General features: G+C 41.6%; 1 protein-coding gene across 1 annotated transcript in view; it reads left to right on the top strand.

Annotated features, from left to right (window-relative positions):
* The window catches only part of LOC137301503 (CXADR-like membrane protein), a 92,121-nt gene that overhangs the window by 56,257 nt on the left and 13,507 nt on the right, over positions 1-22,357 (top strand). The window contains exons 2-4 of the mRNA XM_067971028.1: positions 6,332-6,489; positions 16,672-16,876; positions 20,937-21,104. Of these exons, the coding sequence (XP_067827129.1) occupies positions 6,332-6,489; positions 16,672-16,876; positions 20,937-21,104 (531 nt within the window). The remainder of the gene's footprint in view (positions 1-6,331; positions 6,490-16,671; positions 16,877-20,936; positions 21,105-22,357) is intronic.

Raw genomic sequence — 22,357 nt, 5'->3', positions numbered from 1 at the left:
GAGGACTTATAATTTTGTATTTCACTGAATTTACTACAATTTTAATTAAAATTGTAACAAAAAATTTACAACATGAAACTGAAATTCATCGAAATTGTTTTAGTGACAGTATTATTGCTTCAGTGTTGCAAATAAAGTTTATCTCAGGTGACGCAATTTATTGGATTAGAGCCAACGCATCAACTGTTCACAAGGCTGAAAAGTATATTCTGATAAAGCTCCTGACACTTAATATACTAAGTTATGTCCATGTTGCCGCATTATTGGTGCTAAATAAAGTATGATTAAAATTTGATCTAAATCTGTACACTTTGTGCTACTGTGTTCTGTTACTAATCTTAGCCTAGCATATGTCAGAATCTATAAAGATCACTGGAATTTGCCAAAAATTATAAACCATGAACACTGAAAATAACAATTTTAAACCCCAAATTCGAGAGGACCTACATTTCATTTATCATTTAGCCAGTGTTTTTATCAATTTACCATGTGTAGTCCATCATAAATCATCAGATAAAAAATGTACTTATTGAAGCTCTGGAAATGGCATTATGGTATTTGTTTTTTTTAAATGTGTACAATAATCTTTACAAAATGTACCACAGTGTACAAGAAGTTAATAATACTGATTTCTTTGTTGACTAAATAGTCCAGCTGGCACAGTAAGATAAACTATTATTCCAGTTCCTTTAAATGCAGCCAGTATCTTGTCAACTAGTCTTGTGTCTGCATACTTTTACTGACATTTGTTGACAAATCTAGAAATAAACATTAGTTCTAGAATTTCTAATATCTAGGTGCCGAAGTTCCTGACTTCATTAATTTTAGCAAAAAAGTGGTATAATGAGGCAGGTAAGTGCTAAAGGACTATTTGTCCATATTTAGCATTGTTTACTACAGTGAAGGTCAACAACAACAACAAATTGCATTTGTATACTGTCTTTAACATAGAAAGACATCCCAAGACATTTTACAGAGGCGTAATAAGAAATAAATGGATGCTGGGCCAAAGAAGAAGATATTAAGGGGGTGACCAAAGCCTGGTCAAAGAGATGGGTCTTAAAGAGAGTCTTGAAGGAGGAGGAGGCAGGGAGGTTTAGGGAGGGAATTCCAGAGCGTGGGATCTAGGTGGCTGAAGGTATGGCTGCCTATGATGGGCCGAATGGAGGGGGGGGTAAGTACAAGAGGCCAGTATCAGAAGAATGGAAAGTTCTAGGGAAGTTGTAGGGCTGGAGGAGGCTACAGAGATAAGGCGGAGTGAGGCGATGAAGGGATTTAAACAGGAGGATGAGAATTTTAAATTTGAGGTGCAGGGGGACCAGGAGCCAATGTAGGTCAGCAAGGACAGAGATGATGGGTGGGTGGGACCTGATGTAGGTTAGGATACAGGCAGCAGAGTTTTGTATGAGCTAAAGTATACAGTATAGGGGGTGGGAGACCAGCTCGAAGATCATTGGAATAGTTGAGTCTGGAGTTGACAAAGGTATGGATGAGGGTTTCAGCAGCAGATGGGCTGAGGTAGGTGAGGAGGCAGGCAATTTTCCATTGGTGAAGCGAGGTGGCCTTTGTGATGGAAAGGATATGGAGTCGGAAACCATAGCTCGGGGTCAAATATGTGCAGACCAGAGCCCTCATTGAGCAGAAATTTGGGTGCTAAGAAATGCTTCAGATGCTTGGACTGGCCTAGGGTGAGGGAGGTGAAAACAGAGCCTAACAATAAGCCCTAGAGAAGTTCTGCAAAATTGTCAAAGTCTTCTGCATGATGCATAATAATATTAATTGGATAGAGATTTCATCATTGAATGAGAAGCACCTAAAAGTCATGGAAGGCCAGGAAGACAATGCTGTGTAGCAGCTACCGCAAGCGGAATAGCAACTAGAGGGAAGGAGACAAGTGCATTAAGAGCTCATTGCCTAGTTCTTCCAGTGCTCCGCAACAGGCACTATTACTTTCTATTGGACATATTTTAAATCACAGAACCACTACTTGTTTTGCACAAATAAGTTATTGCAGATCTCTGTCACGAAGCGATACAAGGACATTTTCGGTTGTTAGATATTTTTACTGCTTGTCAGGAGGATGTTGAGTTCTAAACACCTGAGGCACCCACCTATACGAAGCAGCCATGATCTGTTCTTACACTCTCTGTAATGTTGAAATGGGGTGGGGAGAAGTGTTGTACAACTCAACCCATGCACACTTAGACACGTGCATGGAACTTGATTTACTGGCTGCCTGTACACCACTGTGTTTTCTACTGATCCAAAAGGACTGATGAGACATGACAGTCAGTTCTTTTCAATCAGCAGAGAATAGAAGGGTAGCCAAACAGAAAGTAAATGAGATGCAGGCTTCAAACCAGCAATAGGTATACAGGTCATCTTGCTTAAATTGATCTGGACAATGTTGGGCCAGACCATCTGCATCATGCCACACTTTTGGATGCAGCACAAAAAACCTTTGGCATAGCGCTGGTGCCAAAGTGCTTTATAACAACATCATCAGTGTGTTCTGAAATGAAACTCAACTAATCCAGAAAAATAAAGGAAGTGGAACAAAAACTATATGCAGAACATCATGTGAATACATATGAAAGAATGATTCTCCATTTTATAGATGGTCTCTGGGATATATTGTAAGACATTCCCCCCTCCCCCCTCCAAATGACTGGTACGAGCATCTATGGTGTTGCCTTGGACCGCCATTGGATTCCATTCCTCTACAACTTTCTACATGTCTTATATAAAGGGATATTGAATACAAAAGCAAGATAGTGATGATGAATCTGTTAAGCCATAGATGGAGTAATGTGTGCAACTTTGAGCACCCCCATTATAGAATGGATTTTTGAGCCTTGGAAAAGATATAGAACAATAACAGGGATAGGAGGATATAGGTATGAGGAGAGATTTCACAAACTAGAGCTGATTCACTGGAGCAGAGAAGCTTAAGGGGGGAGTGCGGGGGGTTAAGAAGTTACAGATTATTTGCAGCAATCTGCAGCAAAGGACAAAACAAAAAGATTATTAGTAGGATAAAATGAGAGAATAGAAGACATTTTTCATGCAAAGGGTTATTAGATTTTGGAACACATTAGCACAAGTGGCCAATGGAGCTGATTTAATCATAATATTTAAGAGGGAATTAGATAAACATTTGAAGAAGAAAAATATTACATGGCACAGAGAAAGAGCAGGAAAATGGGACTGGGAGATATCCAGTGTGGAGCTAGAAGTAGCATAGCATGATGGGTCAAAGTGGTCTCCTTCTGTGCTTAAAGTTCTATGATTAAACATCTGTGTAGTGTGGACAGTTTCTCCAGTATCTCAGCGTCGGATGACACATCTAAGTCCTCCTCCATATCTTTTACTTCAGGTCATACAGTGGAACAGCTGTTTGAAACAATCTCATGGATTTTGTTCTCACCAGTACAGTCCATTGTTGATGTAACTATTCAACTCCAAGTACAGAGCACAATTGCAGCCTCAATCTGATTCCTTTCAGATAAACCACCACTGTCGTTATTAGTGTTCCTTTGGTTTTCATCCACTGTGCTGAAAAAGCCTTTAAATGTCAACTTCTCACAGGCTCATATTTAACTGTATCCCACAATAATGTGCATTTGATCTAAAATGCTGACCGTATATCAGTTTTATGTATGGCAATACCAACTTTCAACAGTGGCATTTGAAGCTACGGGTTATATCTTGATCGGTGGATTGTGTGAGTGAGGTTGTGTGAGGAAACATGAAATAAAATCAATGTGGGACAGTTCAAATCCAATGTATGACATGTAGCAATGTCAAAAAAAACCTATGCTTCTGTTTGAGTAAGGAATTTTTAAATTTCTTTTGGAACATTATTGTGTATTTTTTCCTCTTCCTTATAAGAGTGGGAGAAGGGGTGATTGCTACTTTCCAGTAGCATTTGCACTTAGGAGAACTATTTTTACCTCCACAGGTTTGTCAAACTGATCAGCATCTGTAAAATTGGGCAAGGCCCAACAAACTGCATTTGTCTGATGATGCTTTAAAATTCATACAGTAAAAGGCGTGGCAAAATTACTCCTGTCTGTTCATTTCCTGTAGTTGTCTCTGCTTTGGAGTTTTTTTTTTAAACAAGCAGTTTTTATTTTAAGTTGTGCCATTATTTATAACTGCTAAAGCAAAACCATGCATCAAAATCCCCCACATCTGCATTCTCTAAAAGCTTTGGCCATCAGCAGGAGCATTTACTTTTTGCTTTGACTTGTTAGAGCCACTGAAAGAGAGTCTCATTGACCTCTGGCAGTTCTCCATCAAGCTGCCACTTTCCACTCTGGTTGAAATTGAGAATTTTCTCCTTGTTTTGATTAACACTACATTCCTGAGATCATGATTTTCCAAATTTAGGAGCACCATTCTGGTTTATCCCCCATTTTCAGAGCCTCAATCGTTTTTGTTTGCTAGTTGTCTCATTTAAGAGATGGAGAGTAACATGGGGAAAAATGGAAATATTTTTGCAATAAAACTTTGTTGTGGATTTTCTACCCATAGACAAGTTATTACTCAATTTGAAAAAAAAAATGATTTTAGCATCTGCCAGCTGAAGCGATTGTGTGCCCAAACTGATGTCTTTTTACCCAAGTTGACCAGAAGCAGATCATCGGCTGCTTCTAGCTCATTTTATTCATCAAATCTGTATACCACGATAAAGGAAAAAAACAACTTTTGTCACTGCATTGCATTTCATTGAAACTCACGTCCTCAACAGGGCAAGGTTCCTGCCATTATTCACTTGTTAGTTTGAGAGAGCAGGTGGTCGAGAAAAGTTTTACTGTTTATCATCCACCCCAAAATTTGCACGAGATTGGATGGGGGTAATTTTGACTTTGGTTGATATGGATTTAGCTGCTTGTTATAAATCACTCCCAATTTTAATTTCCATTGACTTCAGTAGAAATGAAAATTGGGAGGGATGTATTACTGACAGCTGAATCGATATTGCCTGTTTTACACTATAGCCCAAATTCAAATTGACCCCCGATGTCTCTTCCTGTTCTTACTCTAAGAATATTCACCACATCAGGTATTAAAATACTTGAATACTGACAATGCACTCTGTCAGAGTGGCAATGTAGCTGTGGTAGAAGACGTGGTAACTATTTTTCAATAGTGAACAGTCCATAACCCGCAAAATCCTGATCAAATTGTCTAGCAGAGACAGTGATATAAATAGCAATATTGAGGTTTGTCAAAGCAGCCGGTTTTCTACACTTTGGGAACGAAGCTCCTGGCTTCAATAATTCGAGCAAAAAAAGTTAGCACAGGATTTAGGTTTATATGTCGGTTCGGCTCAGTGGTAGTACTCTTGTCTCTGAGTTAGAAGATTGTGGGTTCAAGCCCCAGTCTAGGACTTGAGCGCATAATCTAGGCTGACACCTTAGTGCAGTACTGAGAGAGTGCTGTATTGTCAGAAGTCGCAAGTCATTAAAATGAGGCTACACCTGCCTATTCAAGTGGACATGAAAGATCTCATGGCACTATTCATGAAAAAGAGCAAGTTAGTTTGTCCTGGCCAACATTTATCCCTCAACCATCACCACCAAACAGATTAATTGGTCATTCATCTCATTGATGTTTGAGGGACTTTGCAGTTTGCAAATTGGCTGCCATGTTTGACTACATTACAACAGTGACTGCACTGCAAAAGTATTTCATTGGCTATGGGATGTCTGGAGGATGGGAAAGGCACTGTATGAATGAAAGCTGTTTCTTTACAACCAGTGAAGACAGAAATTTCATCCCATTAGTTTAGTTGTAGGCTTACAATTATATGGTTAACAAAGAGAGTGAAAGTTGTAAGGAGTGTATACGCATCGTAGATGTGCAAATAGTCTAATGATTACTGTAGATCCATGCCTGCTAGGAATGCCACATGTAGAATGCAAACAGTCAGGGTTAATTGTAATGCTGTTGGCAAAATTACTTCATTACCTTTCTATGTAATTTCTACATTGAAAAAATAGATTGGAGAGGTGGATGTAGGAAAAGGGGCTGGGAACAGGTGGGTAAATATGATTAGAGCTATTTGCACACATGGAAGGTAAATGCTGACTTGGACTGTTTGGGCCAAATAGCCCGTTTCCTTGTTGTAATCTCAGAGAATAAGGAGAAAATTCACAAGGTTTGTCTTTTTGGAAGTTTCACCCCACTAGGGAGATCAACCAGACTGGCGTTGCTCATGGTAGTGCATGTCATACATGGTGTTTTGGAAGAATTGCACTTGTATACTTTGAATTCATACTTTCCAATGCCGTACCTAACATTGCTCCTTCTTTTTGGGACTTAGGCTGTGCTCACTTGTGGACTGCAATTGCCCAGTCTGAAATAAAGAAGGTTGAGGAGCAGGATGTTGTCCTACCATGTCAGCATCGCTTTGGTCGATTAGTATCAAAGAACCTGGATATTGAGTGGCTTTTGCAAGACTCTGAACCCAATCAGAAAGTGGTGAGCATTCCTTTAGTAGATGGTTTATATTACAGTCAATTATTCTAATTGTGTTAATGTTCAATGAGATGGCTACAATAGATCATGTTACATTGTGGTTTAGTCAGCTGATGCATGATTAACCTTTAACCCTACTCTGCAATTTTTAAAAATTTAAACACACAGTAAGGCTCTTTGTAATTGCCTTTATTATAAAAAGTATGGAAGTACTGGGTACCAGTTTATAGTAACATAACCTTGTTACAGGCCAATTACATTCTTGACAAGATTCCCCAACTTCAGAAAGGCCTGCCTCTGAGCTCTAATCCATTTATTTTAAACAGGGTAATGTTTATACTAAAATAACAAAGAGGAATTTTTGCTTGACTATGTTTTGAGGAATCAGATTCTACTCTTCAATCACAAGAGGTGCAGAATATAAGAGCAAGGAAGTACAACTTTGGTATACAGAGCGCTGGCTGGTTCTCATCTGGAATATGGGGGTAAAATTCAACTTCGGCAGGGGCGTAAAACGGGCAGAAGCAGATCGGCGGCCCATGATACACACCGCTCATTGACGTCAATAGAAAGGAAAGTCGAGTGGGATGTATAAAGAGCGGCTGATCCCATCTGAAGTTGTTCTTTCTTGGGTGTCCCATCTTTAGAAGGATATCCTTGGAGATGATCCACTATGATTCACCAGGCTGAGCTGTGATGAGAGACTGGATAAACTTGGATTATATTGTGTGAGAATGTGAAACACACAGCCCAGCAGGCCACAGATAAAGTCAACTGAGGGGTTTAAAAGGGAGATAAATATTTACGTGGGAAGTAAGGATATGGAGACAAGGAAGGGAATCAGAATTAAAAAGATGGAGCTGCCATGGCTAACAAAATGGTAGTGCAGGCTCGATGGGTCGAACGACTTGCTTCGGTAGAACTTTGACCCAGGCAATTAAATGGGTACGGTACACTTCCTGATTGGATAGATTGCACATGGGTTGTGGAAGAGACATGTTTGTTGGGCCAAATAGCCTTTTCTGATCCCATGCCTTTTTATTTACTTAGTAACAATTTGTTGCTCGAGGCAAAAAGTTCTCTGGCGAGTTCCTCACTTGTGAATGATTGCACTGAATAACCTAAACCGGGTGGGAAATAATAATCTAAGCATTTGAACCAAGGTCCCAATGGCTTTGATTCATGCCCATTCAGTTAAATAATGGCGCTTTGATGGCTACAATGCCAGTTCTATCACTTCTGCAACCCCCAGATCCTGATCATCCTGAACATTTATGGCCCACAGCAGGTTTACTGATCATCCCTTTAAAAGATCTTGTCTGTCCTATAGAGCAATGAAATTTTACCTGTACATTTTCCTGTCTACTGTTGCAAAAACAATGGGAAATGGCAACAATTTACTTAGATCAGGAATCTGGTGATACAGTCCTGTCCTTTCACAAAAAAAATTATGTCCAGGGAATATACTATGGCTGAGAGGGAGTATAGGTGAATGAATAATATTATGCCAATGACACTCTGAACCCAAGGATGACCTTTCTTTGAGCTGTGTCCCTTCCCCCACCTTGTACTTGGTCACTGCTGGGTATATCAGGAACTTCAAATGTGAACATCAAACCTATATTCCTTGCTGCATGGGCACAATGTGTTCATGTATTAATATTCTGTATCACCACACCACCTCGATACAGCTGAATTTTTATAAAGACATTGCTCTGTCACCCTGAATGCTACGCTTGATAGTTGCACACATTTCCTTGAAAAGGAACTGGAAAAGTGATCTATCTTTAGGCCTCTGACAAAGGTACTCTTGAATAGTTTGGGTTGACTGGCCTGTCATTTTCCCCTCCTTTCATGTGGGAATTGCTTGCAGTCTAGACTCTGCTCAATCTTGCCCCCAATAGCATGGCTAAAATTGGAACTCACTGTTTTGGGGGGAATGAATGACATGGGATCACCAGTGTGCTGGCCCCCCCACCACATCCCACAGGATGTCTGTAACCTGCAGATAATATTAGCCCATTTGAATATCTTTCTGTCACAGCCCAGTTAACAATTCAATACGAGTAAATAAGTTGAACACATAATCTTATTTTACCCACATTGAATTGTTTTGCACAAAATGATAGGCATGTAAAATAAGCTGCTCGGTCTAGATTAAATTTGGCCATGACCAGAGTTAATGTATCAAACTCATCTCAGACTTAGATCAGAAGTTGTAATTAATAGGTAAATGTGAGATTACATAGAATGTACAGCAGAGAAACAGGTCATTAGGCCCAACTGGTCCATGTTGGTGTTTATGCTCCACACGAGCCTCCTCCCACCCCTCTTCATCTAACCCTATCAGCATAATCTTCTATTCCTTTCTTCCTCATGTATTTATTTGGCTTCTATTGGTTAGGGTGCAATTCTATTCGATGATTAAGATTCTCAGAGAAAGTATCTGACTTGCATATTAATGGTTTCCCTCTCTATATTTAAGACATTTGATGCTAATTTAGGAACAGAAAGTTTATTAACTGCTGTGTGGTGTTCAGCTCACACCTCAATGAACACAGGATCAAATTCTGCCGCTGTTCCAGCTAGGTTGTTCATATGCAGGTGGGTTCATTAGTCAAATAAAAAGCAAAAAAAATGCAAATGCTGGAAGGCAGAAATACATTGATCAGTTAGCATCAGTAGAGAGAAAAGGCAGGTTGACTTTTCGAGCAGAACTCTCCTTTGTTAGTAACCAGTTATTTAACATTGTGAATAAATGTAAAAGGAGGTTGAATAACCCTTAGGGCAGAAACACGCCTTCACACTTATAGATGTCACAGAGTGCCTGACGAGAGCAGAAGGAACTCACAGCATACTTCCATGAGGTAGTATCATGGGCATAAAACAACTTCCACATGAATGGATCAGCTCTGGAGACCAACAGCATGCAACAGTTCTCGGACGGATCGATCTATTCTCTCCTCCTGAAGCTGCACTGCCAGCAGACGCACAGATGTAAGTTGCTGCACTTCCCTGCATTGCTGCCAGAAATAGGCCACAAGGAGATGTGTGACTATGTGAGAGAACAACATGCTGTTGTCACTTCAAGCGGTTGCTTATTAGCACTTATTCTGACTGGCTGCAAACTGAAAGTGGAAATAATAGGACTCTACTGTGCCTTCACTTGTTGGTCCAGTGGTTCTACATGCACAAGCACTTGTTAGTGATGCCTTTATATGAATTCACTTTGCTAAACAGGAGTACTGCAATATGACTTTTTTTGCAGTCAGTGAATGATGTAAACTGCTATTTTTTCAATTTTTTAAGTATAAATGATCAATGACAGATAATTTCTCAAAACAGATACTTTTGACCTTAAATGAATTCCAATCCAATAAAGTCAGTGTACACAATCCGCATGCTTGTCTTTATCCACAGGACTATCCCTGAACGTTCAAATGCACATCCACTTTTGTACTGAAGTTAGAAAAAGTGAAATGCGAATTGAAAGTTTATATAAAGTGACATGTGCCTAAAAATAAAGCCAGAGGAGCAATAGGTCGATGAAATTCAGCCCTAAACTCTGCAGAATAGACCAGCATCCAGTATCCTGTCCATTCTTGTGACCTCAGGGAATGTATAATGATCTTTTAACCCTTTTCACAAACATCATTGGCATGTGGTGTTATGTGACAGGAACCTAGGTAACCTAAAACTAATTTTGTTTAACACATATTTATGGCTGAACTGGCTTAAGTTTTGAAGGATTTTTAAACAAATGTTTAAAATGTATAAACTTCAATAAATATGCAGTGAGGTATAGATGTTCACTGTGTTTGCTTGTGTAGAAAGCAGCCAATGTTTTCCATGCTGACACTTTGCCTTACTTTATTAAAAAGATTTCTGTAACCTCCTCCAGCCCTACAACCCTCCGAGATCTCTGCGCTCCTCCACTTCTGGCCTCTTGCCCCAACATTGGCGGCTGTGCCTTCAGCTGCCTAGGCCCCAAGCTCTGGAATTCCCTCCCTAAACCTCTCCATCTCTCTCCCCTCCTTTAAGACGCTCCTTAAAATCTACCTTTTTGACCAAGCTTTTGGTCACCTGCCCGAATATCTCCTTCTTTGGCTCGGTGCCAAGTTTTGTCTGATTACACTCCTATGAAGTGCCTTGGGACTGTTTTACTACGTTAAAGGCGCTAGAAACATGCAAGTTGATGTTGCTGTTATATTGTTGTGGGTCTCCACTCTTTCTCCTGGGTTCCTATCACAGAGCCAGAACCCAGAGGCTTTTTGTTTGCTATTCCTACTTTATTCAACCCCTTGTCCCACCAACTTGCTGGCTCTACTCCTGTTTTTTAGTCTGTTTCCCTTTTCACTCACTACAGAAATCTGTCCTTCTATCCTGCTGCTTGTAATATTTATGAATCACCATGATTTGCTATAAGTAGATCATTTAAGTTTTGTAATGATGCCTAATTGTATCAGCGTAGCTGCAGTTCCTTCCATTGGCTGTTGAAGCTATTTTAGTAAATTAAGTTATTTATTAATTAAAAAGGCAGCATTCTGACCTGACCTTGTGTGCTTTTTAGATTCTTGTGTAAATGGTAGCCTAGCACATTGGTATTTTTTCGTAAATTGAATTATGCGGCTCAACATATAAAAGGATAAAAGAATAATTAACATTTAAATGTTAATTTGCACCTGTTAAAGCAAAAACGTTTCAAATGCAAACATTGAACGATTTAACCTCTCTGCAAATTAACCAAAGATTATTTGGGGAACTGCTTTTGTAAAATAGTGAAGTGAGTGCCAGCAGTACATTCATTATAAATTACAGTCTTTTCAAAAAAAACCATTAACTCAAAGTATTCGAAAGATTCAACTCCTTTTACAATGGTCCATAGTTTTAGAATCTGCTGAACAGTCACCAAACATTTTCATGTGGTGATGAGTTATTTCTTTCACTTCCCTTTATTTCTTTCCAGAATACTGGCAAAAACACCCATGAAGTAAATATAGAGCTGACAGTGATTATTCCAGTTGCTATGTTATTCTGCATTGGTGTCAAAAATTGCCCAGCCCACAATCTGTCCAGTTGAAAATCAGGCATTGCGCGGCAATAAAATAGAAACACAAAAGAGTGGAAAAATAAACAAATGGCCGTGGAGGTCCCCTGATGAAAGCTAAGAACATAAACCCTACTCAGTTCAAGGCTGAGCACTTTATAGCTGAGCCTGTATTAAGGTTCCGTGGTTCTAAACAAAGCATTAGCGTATCTTTAAATTCTGTTAAACCCAACCGTTTTGTTCACCCTGCTTGTTCAATTAGTAAATCCATATAAACACAGCTTGAGAGATGCAACTGTTGATTTATTTGTAGGGAAATGTTTAAAACGGTGATCAATAGAGTCCAGGAGAAATATATCCCACTAAAAAGCAAGAACAAACTAGCCAGTAATGACACACCATGGATGAATAAAGAAATAAGGGCAAAATTGAAACTAAAGAAAAAGGCGTACACTAAGTACATAGACAACAAAGGAGAGGATGACAAAAGAGAATACGAAAAGGTTACTTCGCTTCCATCAAGGCGGGAGAGAAACTTAGCGCTGTTGCAATAATTTCAACATTGAGTCAGCCGGCGAGTTGTCCTTCCCGCAAAGCTCTGGAAGAGCAGGGCATCTGGTCGAGGAACTCTGCGTTTAACTGCGCATGTGCGGTCGCCAGAAGTTGCTCTATCATTTGCACTGAAATAACGGAGAGTGCCGTTAGGCTCGTCGTTATTTTTAAGGGCAAAATTCCAGCCCAATGTGTTTCTTATATCAAGACTTTCAGATATCCTATGCAGGTAGGGCTAGCCTTAATATCCTTTGAGTAAGTGATGAAGGTTAGTGGCACTGTTTCAATTTAACAACACAGTTCTTTGGCCTTGCAATTATGCCTTGGGATATGGGGCATGTGAATTGGTTCACCCTAACGTCTCCATTAACTAGCGGAGGAAGGAAACTTCATACCAACACACTAAGGGCTCGATTTTAGGGTCGGGTTTCCTGCGGGTTTCCAGCGGGGGGCCCCCGAAAATCCCGATATCCGGTCACGTGACCGGATCGCGCCGCGATCCCGACCACTTCCGGGTTCCCCGATGACGTGCGGGGCTGCGTGCGTGGCCCCGGCTGGTGCGAATCCTGCAGGCAATTAAAGCCAGCGGGGTTCCACTTGAGTGTACTTACCTTGCTTGTTGAGGTCATTTAATGAGCTGAATCAGCTGTCAAAAGAGGAAGTGTGGGATTTCACCTTCATCGCAGAGTGTTTCACACACTGGGGGAAACAGTCTCCCTCCAACCAGGCGTGTTGCAGCCAGCAGCCTGTGGCAGGTGCCAAGGTGCACTCCACGGGGGAGAGCCCTCACCCACGCAGGAGGCCACCGCGTCACATAGGGCAACCCCTGCCCCCCACCACCCCCCGCCAAGCCAGAGGACAGACCGACACGAAACCGCAGCCCCAGTCCGAGGAACCACCCACCTACCCTGCACAACCCCTCAGACCAACACCTGCCAGATGGGTGGTGCGTGGACACCCTCGGAGGACGAACAGCATGACCAGCCCCAGCAGCCTCGCAGTCCACGCCGTCCGCCGCAGAGACGTGGAGCCCCCCAACACGGTGTTGTTGCACGCCCACCTGCACAGCAGGAGGGAGGGCTACCGCAGAGAGAGATGCATCGCAGAGGGCACTACCCTCGCCACAGGGTCCACAGACCGAGGCGCAGCTCCCCGGACCTCTCCGAGCAGCAGTGCACACAGAGGCGCAGATTCGCTCGACATGTAGTCGTGGAGATCTGCAGGCTCTTTCATGCCGAGCTGCTCCTGGCTGACCCCAGCACCAACTGCTTACCTGTCGCTGTCAAAGTCACCACTGCCCTCCACAACTTCTCCTCCGCATCCTTCCAGGGTGCAGCCGGGTACACCGCCGATGTCTCTCAGTCATCTGCGCGGAAGAGCCCTGCAAATACACCTGCACCTACTCTGCAGTAACACGATGGGTGGCATCAGTGGTGGGTCCTCATAGTGATACCCAGGAGCGGGCATTATTGGACACAACAGACAGGATTCGCGGAGACATGGCAGTGGTGGTGCCAATATAATGTGTGATGTTTGTTGCTCTGAAATTCAATATAGGTAACACCCATGGCAAACCCTCCGACACCTTTGTGCACCCCCTTCATGCTCACGACAAGTTTCCCTTCCGCTGCCTACTGCACATATGTGATGCATGCCCTGTGGCTGCAGCACAGGTGGTGGCAGGTTGAGTGAGGCTGGCCATGAGGGAGATGCACGAGAGGGTGAGTATGGGATAGAGCCATGAGATTGTATGAGGATTGGGTTGCGTGTTAGTGGCAGGATGAGTACTGGCGAGTCGAGTAGGTGGAGGTAAGATGAGGATGGGGTTTGAGTGGGTATGAAGGGTGATGTGACAGAGTAGTGTTGGCGGTGCCGAAGGAGATGTGGGGTCGGGGCAGTGTTGTGGCAGACGGAGTGTAGGGGAAAGACTTTGTGTTCTCACTGTGGCTGACCTACTGCGGTCATTGCAGCGCCTCCTGCACTGTATGCAGGTGGGCGATACGTTGGTGGCGCAGGTGACCCCCTCTGCCACCTCGAGCCAGGCCTTCTTGGTGGTAGAGGCAGGCCGCTTCCTCCCACCCGCCGGGTGGAAGATCTCTTTCCTCCCCCTCCTCCGCACCCCATCTGATGATACCTGTGATGAGGCATCATTAAACTGGGAGCAGCCTTCCCCCTGGGCTGCTCCATGCTGTAATTTGTTCCATTGGTTGCAGCATCTGTCAGTGGAGGACTGCCCCTTTAACTAGAGAGCCTCCAGCTGACAGATCGTACTGCGCATGCGCAGCCCGCCCGACGCGCAGACCAGCAGCGCGGAGCCCGGAGGAGCAGGTAATTGATTCCTATTAGTGTGTTGCCTGCTACGATCGCGCGGGCAACCCACTAATTTCAACGGGCGCGGAGGCCACGCACCCGAAACCCAACCCGCAGGAAACCCGCAGGCCTGCTAAAATCAGGCCCTAAGTGTTTCCATGCAATTATCCCACAACATAACTTGTTTTCGTCAAAAAGAGAAAAGCTATTTTGGTTAATTGAGAGGTTATCACATTCTTTTTTGAAAGGACCTCATTGTAGCATCAAAAATTTTCTGAGCAATGCACTTTTTGCCCCTTGATTCAGTAATAGTGGTGAGGAAATGATAGTATGAGCAACATAAAATTCCTTGTAGCCCTCCATCCATCCATCAGCAGTGATCACTGCTATGACTACATGCAAAACCCACTCATTTTATGATTCATTTTAGGGATATTGCTCAATGTCTGAACAGACATCACAGGTCAATTTTCAGAGTGTGGAGCATTAAGGCATTTTAGATAACTATGCTGCAGTCAGTACAGCCAGCTGTGAACTCTGCATATTCTGATCCACAGCATTTTAACTTACTGATAGCAGACAGTTAAGACACTCAACCAGATGTTAAATGAAATGATTTAAATTTGCAACACCAACCAGCGGGAATGAGTTACACAGCCTATGCTAATGAATATGATGTTTTGCACTGATGGCATTATAGGGCAGAAATTGCAAGTACAAAGGGAACCTTTTCAGAAACTGAACTGTTTTTTATTCATTTTGTTCATCCAGTAGGATATTGCTAGTCATCTACTTCAGGATAAATACTTGGAGGCACTTCCCTTGAAGATGTTAAGTTTTCTAGAGCTCAGGTGACCTTTCTTTCCGAGTGTCTGACTAATACGGCTTCATTATGAGATTAACTTACTCTTTTTTCTTCTTTCACCAATATCAGCACCTCTCCAGTAGTGTCCCTGATAGCTGAGAAATTTGCTTTCTTTTCTTGTTCATTCTTAACTGGTGGCCCACTGCTTTTACGAAATTTTTGACATTGAGTAAGCCTTTTTGCATCTTAATGTATCAAATGCTCTATTTTTGCTGCATTTCAAAGGTCTTTTTTATATTTTAGTGCCAGTGTCAGGAGAGCAGAATTATACCAATTTCACACCTCCTCTATTCATACTTTCACTTGACACCGTTCATCATCAGGTCCTGGGCAGAAGCAGTACCAACAAATTCATGAACAGCTCTTAAAAGAACCTTGAAAAAGTGAATTTCTGCTGCTGCCCAGAAAAAAGGAATTTGGCGAGTTTGTATTACTAACGGCAACCGATGATGAGAGAACCATGTGTTTGCCATTGGCTGCAGGTTTTAAAAGCATGACACCAAAAACTGAGCTCAAACTGATATGTTGAGTTTATTTTCTCTTTCAGCACAAATCATTGCCGGGTCTTTTTTTTACTCTTCCTACCATTTTTGTCATTTTTTTTCTGTTTAATATGATTTTATTTATGTCTTTCAGTTGTGGTTTTGTGTTTCCGCATAGTCATGATCTCTCTGTGAGGGACCACCTTGAAAAAAAGGAGGAAAGCTTGAACAACTTTACAAAGATGTGACAGAAATAGAGCATTTTTGTTTATTATGGATTATTATTGGATTCTTTCATGCTGATCTCAGTGCACAGGGTTAAAATTAAGTACAGTTGGCTGAGTCACTTAGCTGCAGAGAACATACATTCTGGTCTGGTATGCTGAAAGTGTCAATATGCGTCTGTAGGTTACAAGAGGTGGTTTAATGTGCTAATGTCTGTTGAGTGCAGAACCATTAGTGTCATTCTGTCCAGTAGTGTCCCTGATAGTCATACTTATCTAGACTGCTATCATACAGTTAAGGACTTTAGATTCAAACAATGCCAAAGATTACCTTGACCAACCAACATCCTTGGTAACTGGCAGCCTATGAATGGCTAATCATCTAATATAATCTTAAATATTCTAGGCTTTTCATATCCTTTGTTCTGATCTATTTCTCAGACCGTCTTGGAGAAATGCATGTAACCAAGACATGATCAGATCACAAGAGAGTTACATCCTGTAAAATTACAGGCACATGACTAAACATAAGACACTTGGTCCGCTTACTGATGTGACCAGTACCACTGTACCCTAAAGAATATCTAAGGCGGAACTTGTAACGCCAATCTTGAGCCCAAACATCAGAGGCTCATCTTTAGTTTTTAAATTAGCTGCAATGATGCTGTTTGAGATTGATCTAATTCCATTCCGTTTGATTCACAGGTGATCACATATTCATTGGGCTCAGTGTATGAGAATGTAAGTGCAGAGCAGCAAGGAAGAATCTCCTTTGCAGCAGATTACCTGATGGGAGATGCTTCCATTAAAATATCTTCCCTGCAGTCAACAGATTCTGGGCAGTACACATGCAAAGTGAAAAATGGAGGACAGTATGACTGGAAGCCTGCTATTAATCTTGTAGTTTTGAGTAAGTGTCTGGAAATGTATTTATTTTAATATTGAAGATATTTTATAAAGTAGATAAATCTTTTTGTGGGCTTGGTATTGAAAAGGTGGAATAATAATGTCCAAAATACATGACAAAGATCTGGCAAACCTTCTTAATCAATATGTTTTTTGATCTGAATCATGGTAGCCCAGTAAGCTGTCTTGAATTAATTCACTTTTCAAAATATTTTTGAGCACATGCCTATAATAAAAAATCTTACACTGCACGCCATTCCGGACTTAAAAACCTTACTTCCTGTTGTCATGTTTTTGTTACACTTTTGCATCAACTTTCCGCATTATAAACTCCAATGTTCACACATATAATGAAAACTGCTTATGTAAACCTGTCACACTGTTACTACACTCTTCCACCAATGGCAGCACTGTGGCGCCTCAGTATTGGGTCTTTCCAACTCCTCAGCCTGTACTGCAGAAAAACTCCGATGCTTCAATCAACTCTGCTACTGTTTCCCAAACTGCCACAAGATTTGATACTTAAATAGAAAGAATAATGTAACATTACAGTATTATGTAAAAATAAAGACAGAATATGTGACTTTAGAATGGAGTCTGAATTACATGTCTGTGCCCTAGTCCAATTACCTCCCCACTCCAGCTTCGCTTTACTCAAAGACCACACTTGGTCTTGGCTTCTTGTATGCCACTGGAGATTGACTAGTTATATAAAAAGTCTTGCATATAGTGCACACTTCATGTAAGTGTCACGCTTGCTTCCTGTAACAATTACACTTACTTCCTGTTACACTTTCCCTGTCACATTTTGTTGATAACATCCCTGTTGTTATAAAACAGGGTATTCTCTAGCTCACTATGAGCAATGCTATAGGAGATCTGCTATTATTTTAAAGGTGAATTAATGTTTGATTCATATTTATGTATCATCAAATGCTATTTATTGATAGAAGTGTATATCTGAATAGACCTTGGGCACTGACAGAATATATCATTAGTGAGAGACACCAGCACACATACTGTTCGTTACTGGATTAAAAATGACTGGATATGGGGAACATTTTACAGAACCTTCTGCTATCTAATAGGCATAATATAAGCTAAGAAAGTATCTTTTAATTAGATTGGGTGATTTCCCATGGCAGGTCAGAGGATGTCCTGTTTTATAAGGACAGGAGCATTATACCATGTAAGGAACCATGTATTATTCTGCTCTAAAGTGTAGCTGTGTGCAACCTAACTTCCTTTGTTTAAGGCCACTAGGTGTAACTGCTACACCTTGTAAGTCAGACAGGCTTTCTTTCCTTTTTGTGTGTGCGAGACAGATGACATGTGAAATGTCATACAAACGTATGCTAGATGCTGGTTTATAGATTTTGTTTACATATATGTCACTGTGTTATATTAACAATCATAATTTTATCCCATTATTACTTAACGTCTTTTGGATGAGACATTAAACTGAGGTCTGTCTGCCCTCTCGGGTGGACTACAAGATCCCATAGTACTAGTCAAAGAAGAGCAGAGGAGTCCTCCCTGGTGTCCTGTCCAATATTTATCCCTCAACCAACATCACTAAAAACAGATTATCTGGTCATTATCACATTGCTGTTTCTTTAAATATATTAGAATCTGATTTTCCTCAACTATGGAGGGAACATACCAAAAATCAAGGTCACAACTTCAAAACTGAGTGACTGCAATTCTGATTTCACCTATTGGTCGAGTCATGGATTTGATTTCTTTAAGGGGAAGTCGAGTGCTGGCAGTCTCTGGTTGTGCAGAATGTGTTTGCACAACAAACAGTACATTTACTTGCAGTGCCACCTGCTGTATTTTCAGAAAAACTACATGGAATAATTATTGCAAAAAAGTATTTTTTTCCAATCTTCTCTCAGGCGTGAGACTTTAGTTACGAGGAGGGACGAGAGAAACTGGGGCCCTTTTCATTAGAACAAAGGAGGTTAAGAGGAAATTCAATAGAGGCATTCAAAATTATAAGAAGTTTTGACAAGGTCGGTCAGTTAGGTGAGTCAGTAAGCAGAGGGCATTAATTTGAGTTAATCACCCAAAGAACAGGGGGAGAGGTTCGGGGAATTTCCTTTATGTAGGGGTTTGTTAGGAGATGGAATGCCCTACCAGAAACAGTGGTGGAAGCAGAATCTGTAATAGCTCTTAATATAGAAAGCGAATAAATATTTTAGAAAGTTCTCAATTGGGGAAAAGCCAATTTTACTTAGCAAAGGTGGACTGGAAACAGCTACTTGAAGGTAAATCAGTGTCAGAGCTGTGGGAGGCATTCAAGGAGGAGATAGTGAGGGTTCAGCGCAAATATGTTCCCACAAAGAAAAAGGGTGGGACTCCCAAATCTAGAGCCCCCTGGATGTCAAGGAGCACACAGGGTAGGATAAGGCAAAAAAGGGAAGCTTATGTCAGATACCAAGAGCTCAATACTGCAGAAAGCCTAGATGAGTATAGAAAGTGCAGGGGTGAAATTAAAAAGGAAATTAGGAAAGCAAAGAGAGGGCTTGAAAATCTATTGGCAAGTAAAATCAAGGAAAACCCAAAGATATTTTATAAATACATAAAAAGCAAGAGGATAACTAAGGAAAGAGTAGGGCCTATTAAAGACCAAAAAGGTAACCTGTATGTGGAGGCGGAAGATGTTTTTAATGAATACTTTGCGTCTGTCTTCGCAAAAGAGCGGGATGTGCAGACATTGTAGTTAAGGAGGAGGAGTGTGAAATATTGGATGGGATAAACATAGTGAGAGAGGAAATATTAAGGGGTTTAGCATCTTTGAAAATAGATAAATAGCCAGGCCCAGATGAAATGTATCCCAGGATGTTAAGAGAAGCAAGGGAGGAAATAGCGGAGGCTCTGACCATCATTTTCCAATTCTCCCTGGCTGCAGGCGTGGTGCATGTCCACAAATTCCTGAAGGTAGCAAGACAGGTAGATAAGGTGGTTAAAAAGGCATACTGAATACTTTCCTTTATTAACCGAGGCATAGAGCAGGGAGGTTATGCTAGAACTGTATAAAACACTAGTTAGGCCACAGCTGGAGTACTGCACACAGTTTTGGTCACCACATTACAGGCAAGATGTGATTGCACAAGAGAGGGTACAGAGGAGATTTACGAGGATGTTGCCAGGACTGGAGAATTTTAGCTACGAGAATGATTGGATAGGCTGGGGTTGTTTTCTTTGGAACAGAGAAGGCTGAGGGGAGATTTAATTGAGGTGTATAAAATTATGAGGGGCCTGGATAGGAAGGACCTATTTCCCTTAGCAGAGAGTTCAATAACCAGGGGGCATAGATTTAAAGTAATTGGTAGAAGGATTATAGGGGAGCTGAGGAGAAATGTTTTCACCCAGAGGGTGGTGGGGGGTCTAGAACTCACTGCATGAAAGGATGTTAGAGGTAGAAACCCTCAACGCATTTAAAAAGTACTTGGATGTGCACTTGAAGTGCTGTAACCTACAAGGCTATGGACCAAGAGCTGGAAAGTGGGATTAGGCTGAATAGCTCTTTTTCGGCCGGCATAGACATGATGGGCCGAATGGCCTCCTTCTGTGCTGTAAATTTCTATGATTCTATGAAAGAACAAAATTAAAAGGATATGAGGAAAGGGCAATAGGTGTTTAATATTGTTCTCATGGTAGTCTGCCTTGTGTATATGTGCCATGCTAAGTGAGGCATTAAGGAATAGTGGTGTCAGAAACAGTGGCACATCCTGAAATAATTTATTGTGCTTTCAAATTCAGTTTCTTTATCATTTAATGCTCTTTTGCTGTCAAATATCATTTCTGCTCCTGTGGGATATACAGCTTATACCTGCTTGGAAGGCACACGATTTTCAAATAGGAATTTATTGACTGTTGCACGAACCAGGCAGTGCACAGACATGCCTCTACAGTACTAATATATTCTGAATTCCCATCCTTTACCTAATATGCATTGTAACTAGCTGTAATGGAGGGAATTAATGATGCCAGTTATAAAATGCATTATACCGATTAAAACGTATGACCTCAATCAAAATACCTCTCTTCCACTTCAGTCAGACCTTCTAAGCCCAAGTGCTGGATCAAAGGGCAGTTACTACAAGGAAATGATATCAAACTTCAGTGTAAATCAGAGAAAGGCACCAACCCCATCCTGTATAGATGGGATCATCTTTTGGATACAGAAGGACACCAGGCCAAATTTCATCCCAGATCACGCATAGGTTGGTGAATTAACTTTTGCAGTTAACATGGATTGTGTTCCATACCCATGTAGGATTTGCTTTCCAAATGAAAGGCTAACTCACAGGATGCTATGCTTATACTCATTTCTGGATAGGACAAGGGATTTCAAATCAGATTTGCAAGGCTAAAGAAAATTGCACCAAAAATAGAAAATACTTGAAACATTCAACAGGTCAGCGTGCATCTGTCATGAGGACAGATGAGTTAATGGCCCCGATATTTATGGGGGGGCGGGGAGGGAGTGGCCCAGAAATACCGGGAAGGCGGAGGTCCTGCTGAATTTAACGGAAGGTCCTCATTAGAATGTTTTTACTCCGTTTCACACCCAGCAACTAGCCAGATTGTGAGGCCGGCCGCTGCCAGATGAGAAAGCCAGCGGTAGAAGGCAGCAGCCAGAGACTGGAGGGGAGGGAGGGATGAGATCGCCCGGGTGGAGGGGGGCCCAGGTGGAAAGCACTCCTGCTCCCCCTGGCCCACAAGCAGTGCTGTAAAAGCAATTACCTGTTGGATCTGGCAGCTCTCGCCTCTCTTTAAGCTGCCGGGTTTCCTGAGCCCCGGGAAACCAGTGCTGGAGGCATTAATTCCAAATGGCTGACACAATCTGAGGCACGTAACCTCATTAACATATTACAATTACTGACCCGCCTCTCGAAAGCAGGTTACTCGGCCGATTCCCATCCTGCCCCCGTTGAACTGGAAGTAGGTACGTTGGGATCGTGTTTTCCATTTTTAACAATTTAACCCCCCCCCCCCACCGATATTGTCCCTCCCCTCCGGGGGGGTGGGGGTTAATATTACCCCCAATGTTTCAGGTGTGGACCGTTCGTCAGAACTCGAAGATATTACAAGTGAAGTAAAAAGAAAAGCCCATGGTATCTCCCAGTTCTCATGAAGAATCCGCAGCTGAAACGTTAACTCATCTGTTCCCTCCACAGATGCTGACTGACCTGCTGAGTGTTTTCAGCACTTTCTTTTTTTTGTTTCAGATTTCCAACATCTGCAATTTTTTGCTTCTTGTTTAGAAAAAATTGTACGTGAGCAACAGTACAGTAGCTGAAATAACCAGATATGTTACAGCACTGCGGGTGAGAGTGCTCTCCCTCTGGTGTCACGTTCCCTTAATTCTTCATAATTTCACTATTCTTAAATGTTACCTTGTTGAGGATGATTTTAAAATATTAAGATTAGAATTCTCTGCGATTTTTCAATGTACTGAAAATAGAGACATGGT

This window comes from Heptranchias perlo, chromosome 33, assembly GCF_035084215.1.
Source record: "Heptranchias perlo isolate sHepPer1 chromosome 33, sHepPer1.hap1, whole genome shotgun sequence".
Taxonomy (NCBI): Eukaryota; Metazoa; Chordata; class Chondrichthyes; order Hexanchiformes; family Hexanchidae; genus Heptranchias; species Heptranchias perlo.
This window is presented reverse-complemented; position numbering and strand designations above follow the sequence as displayed.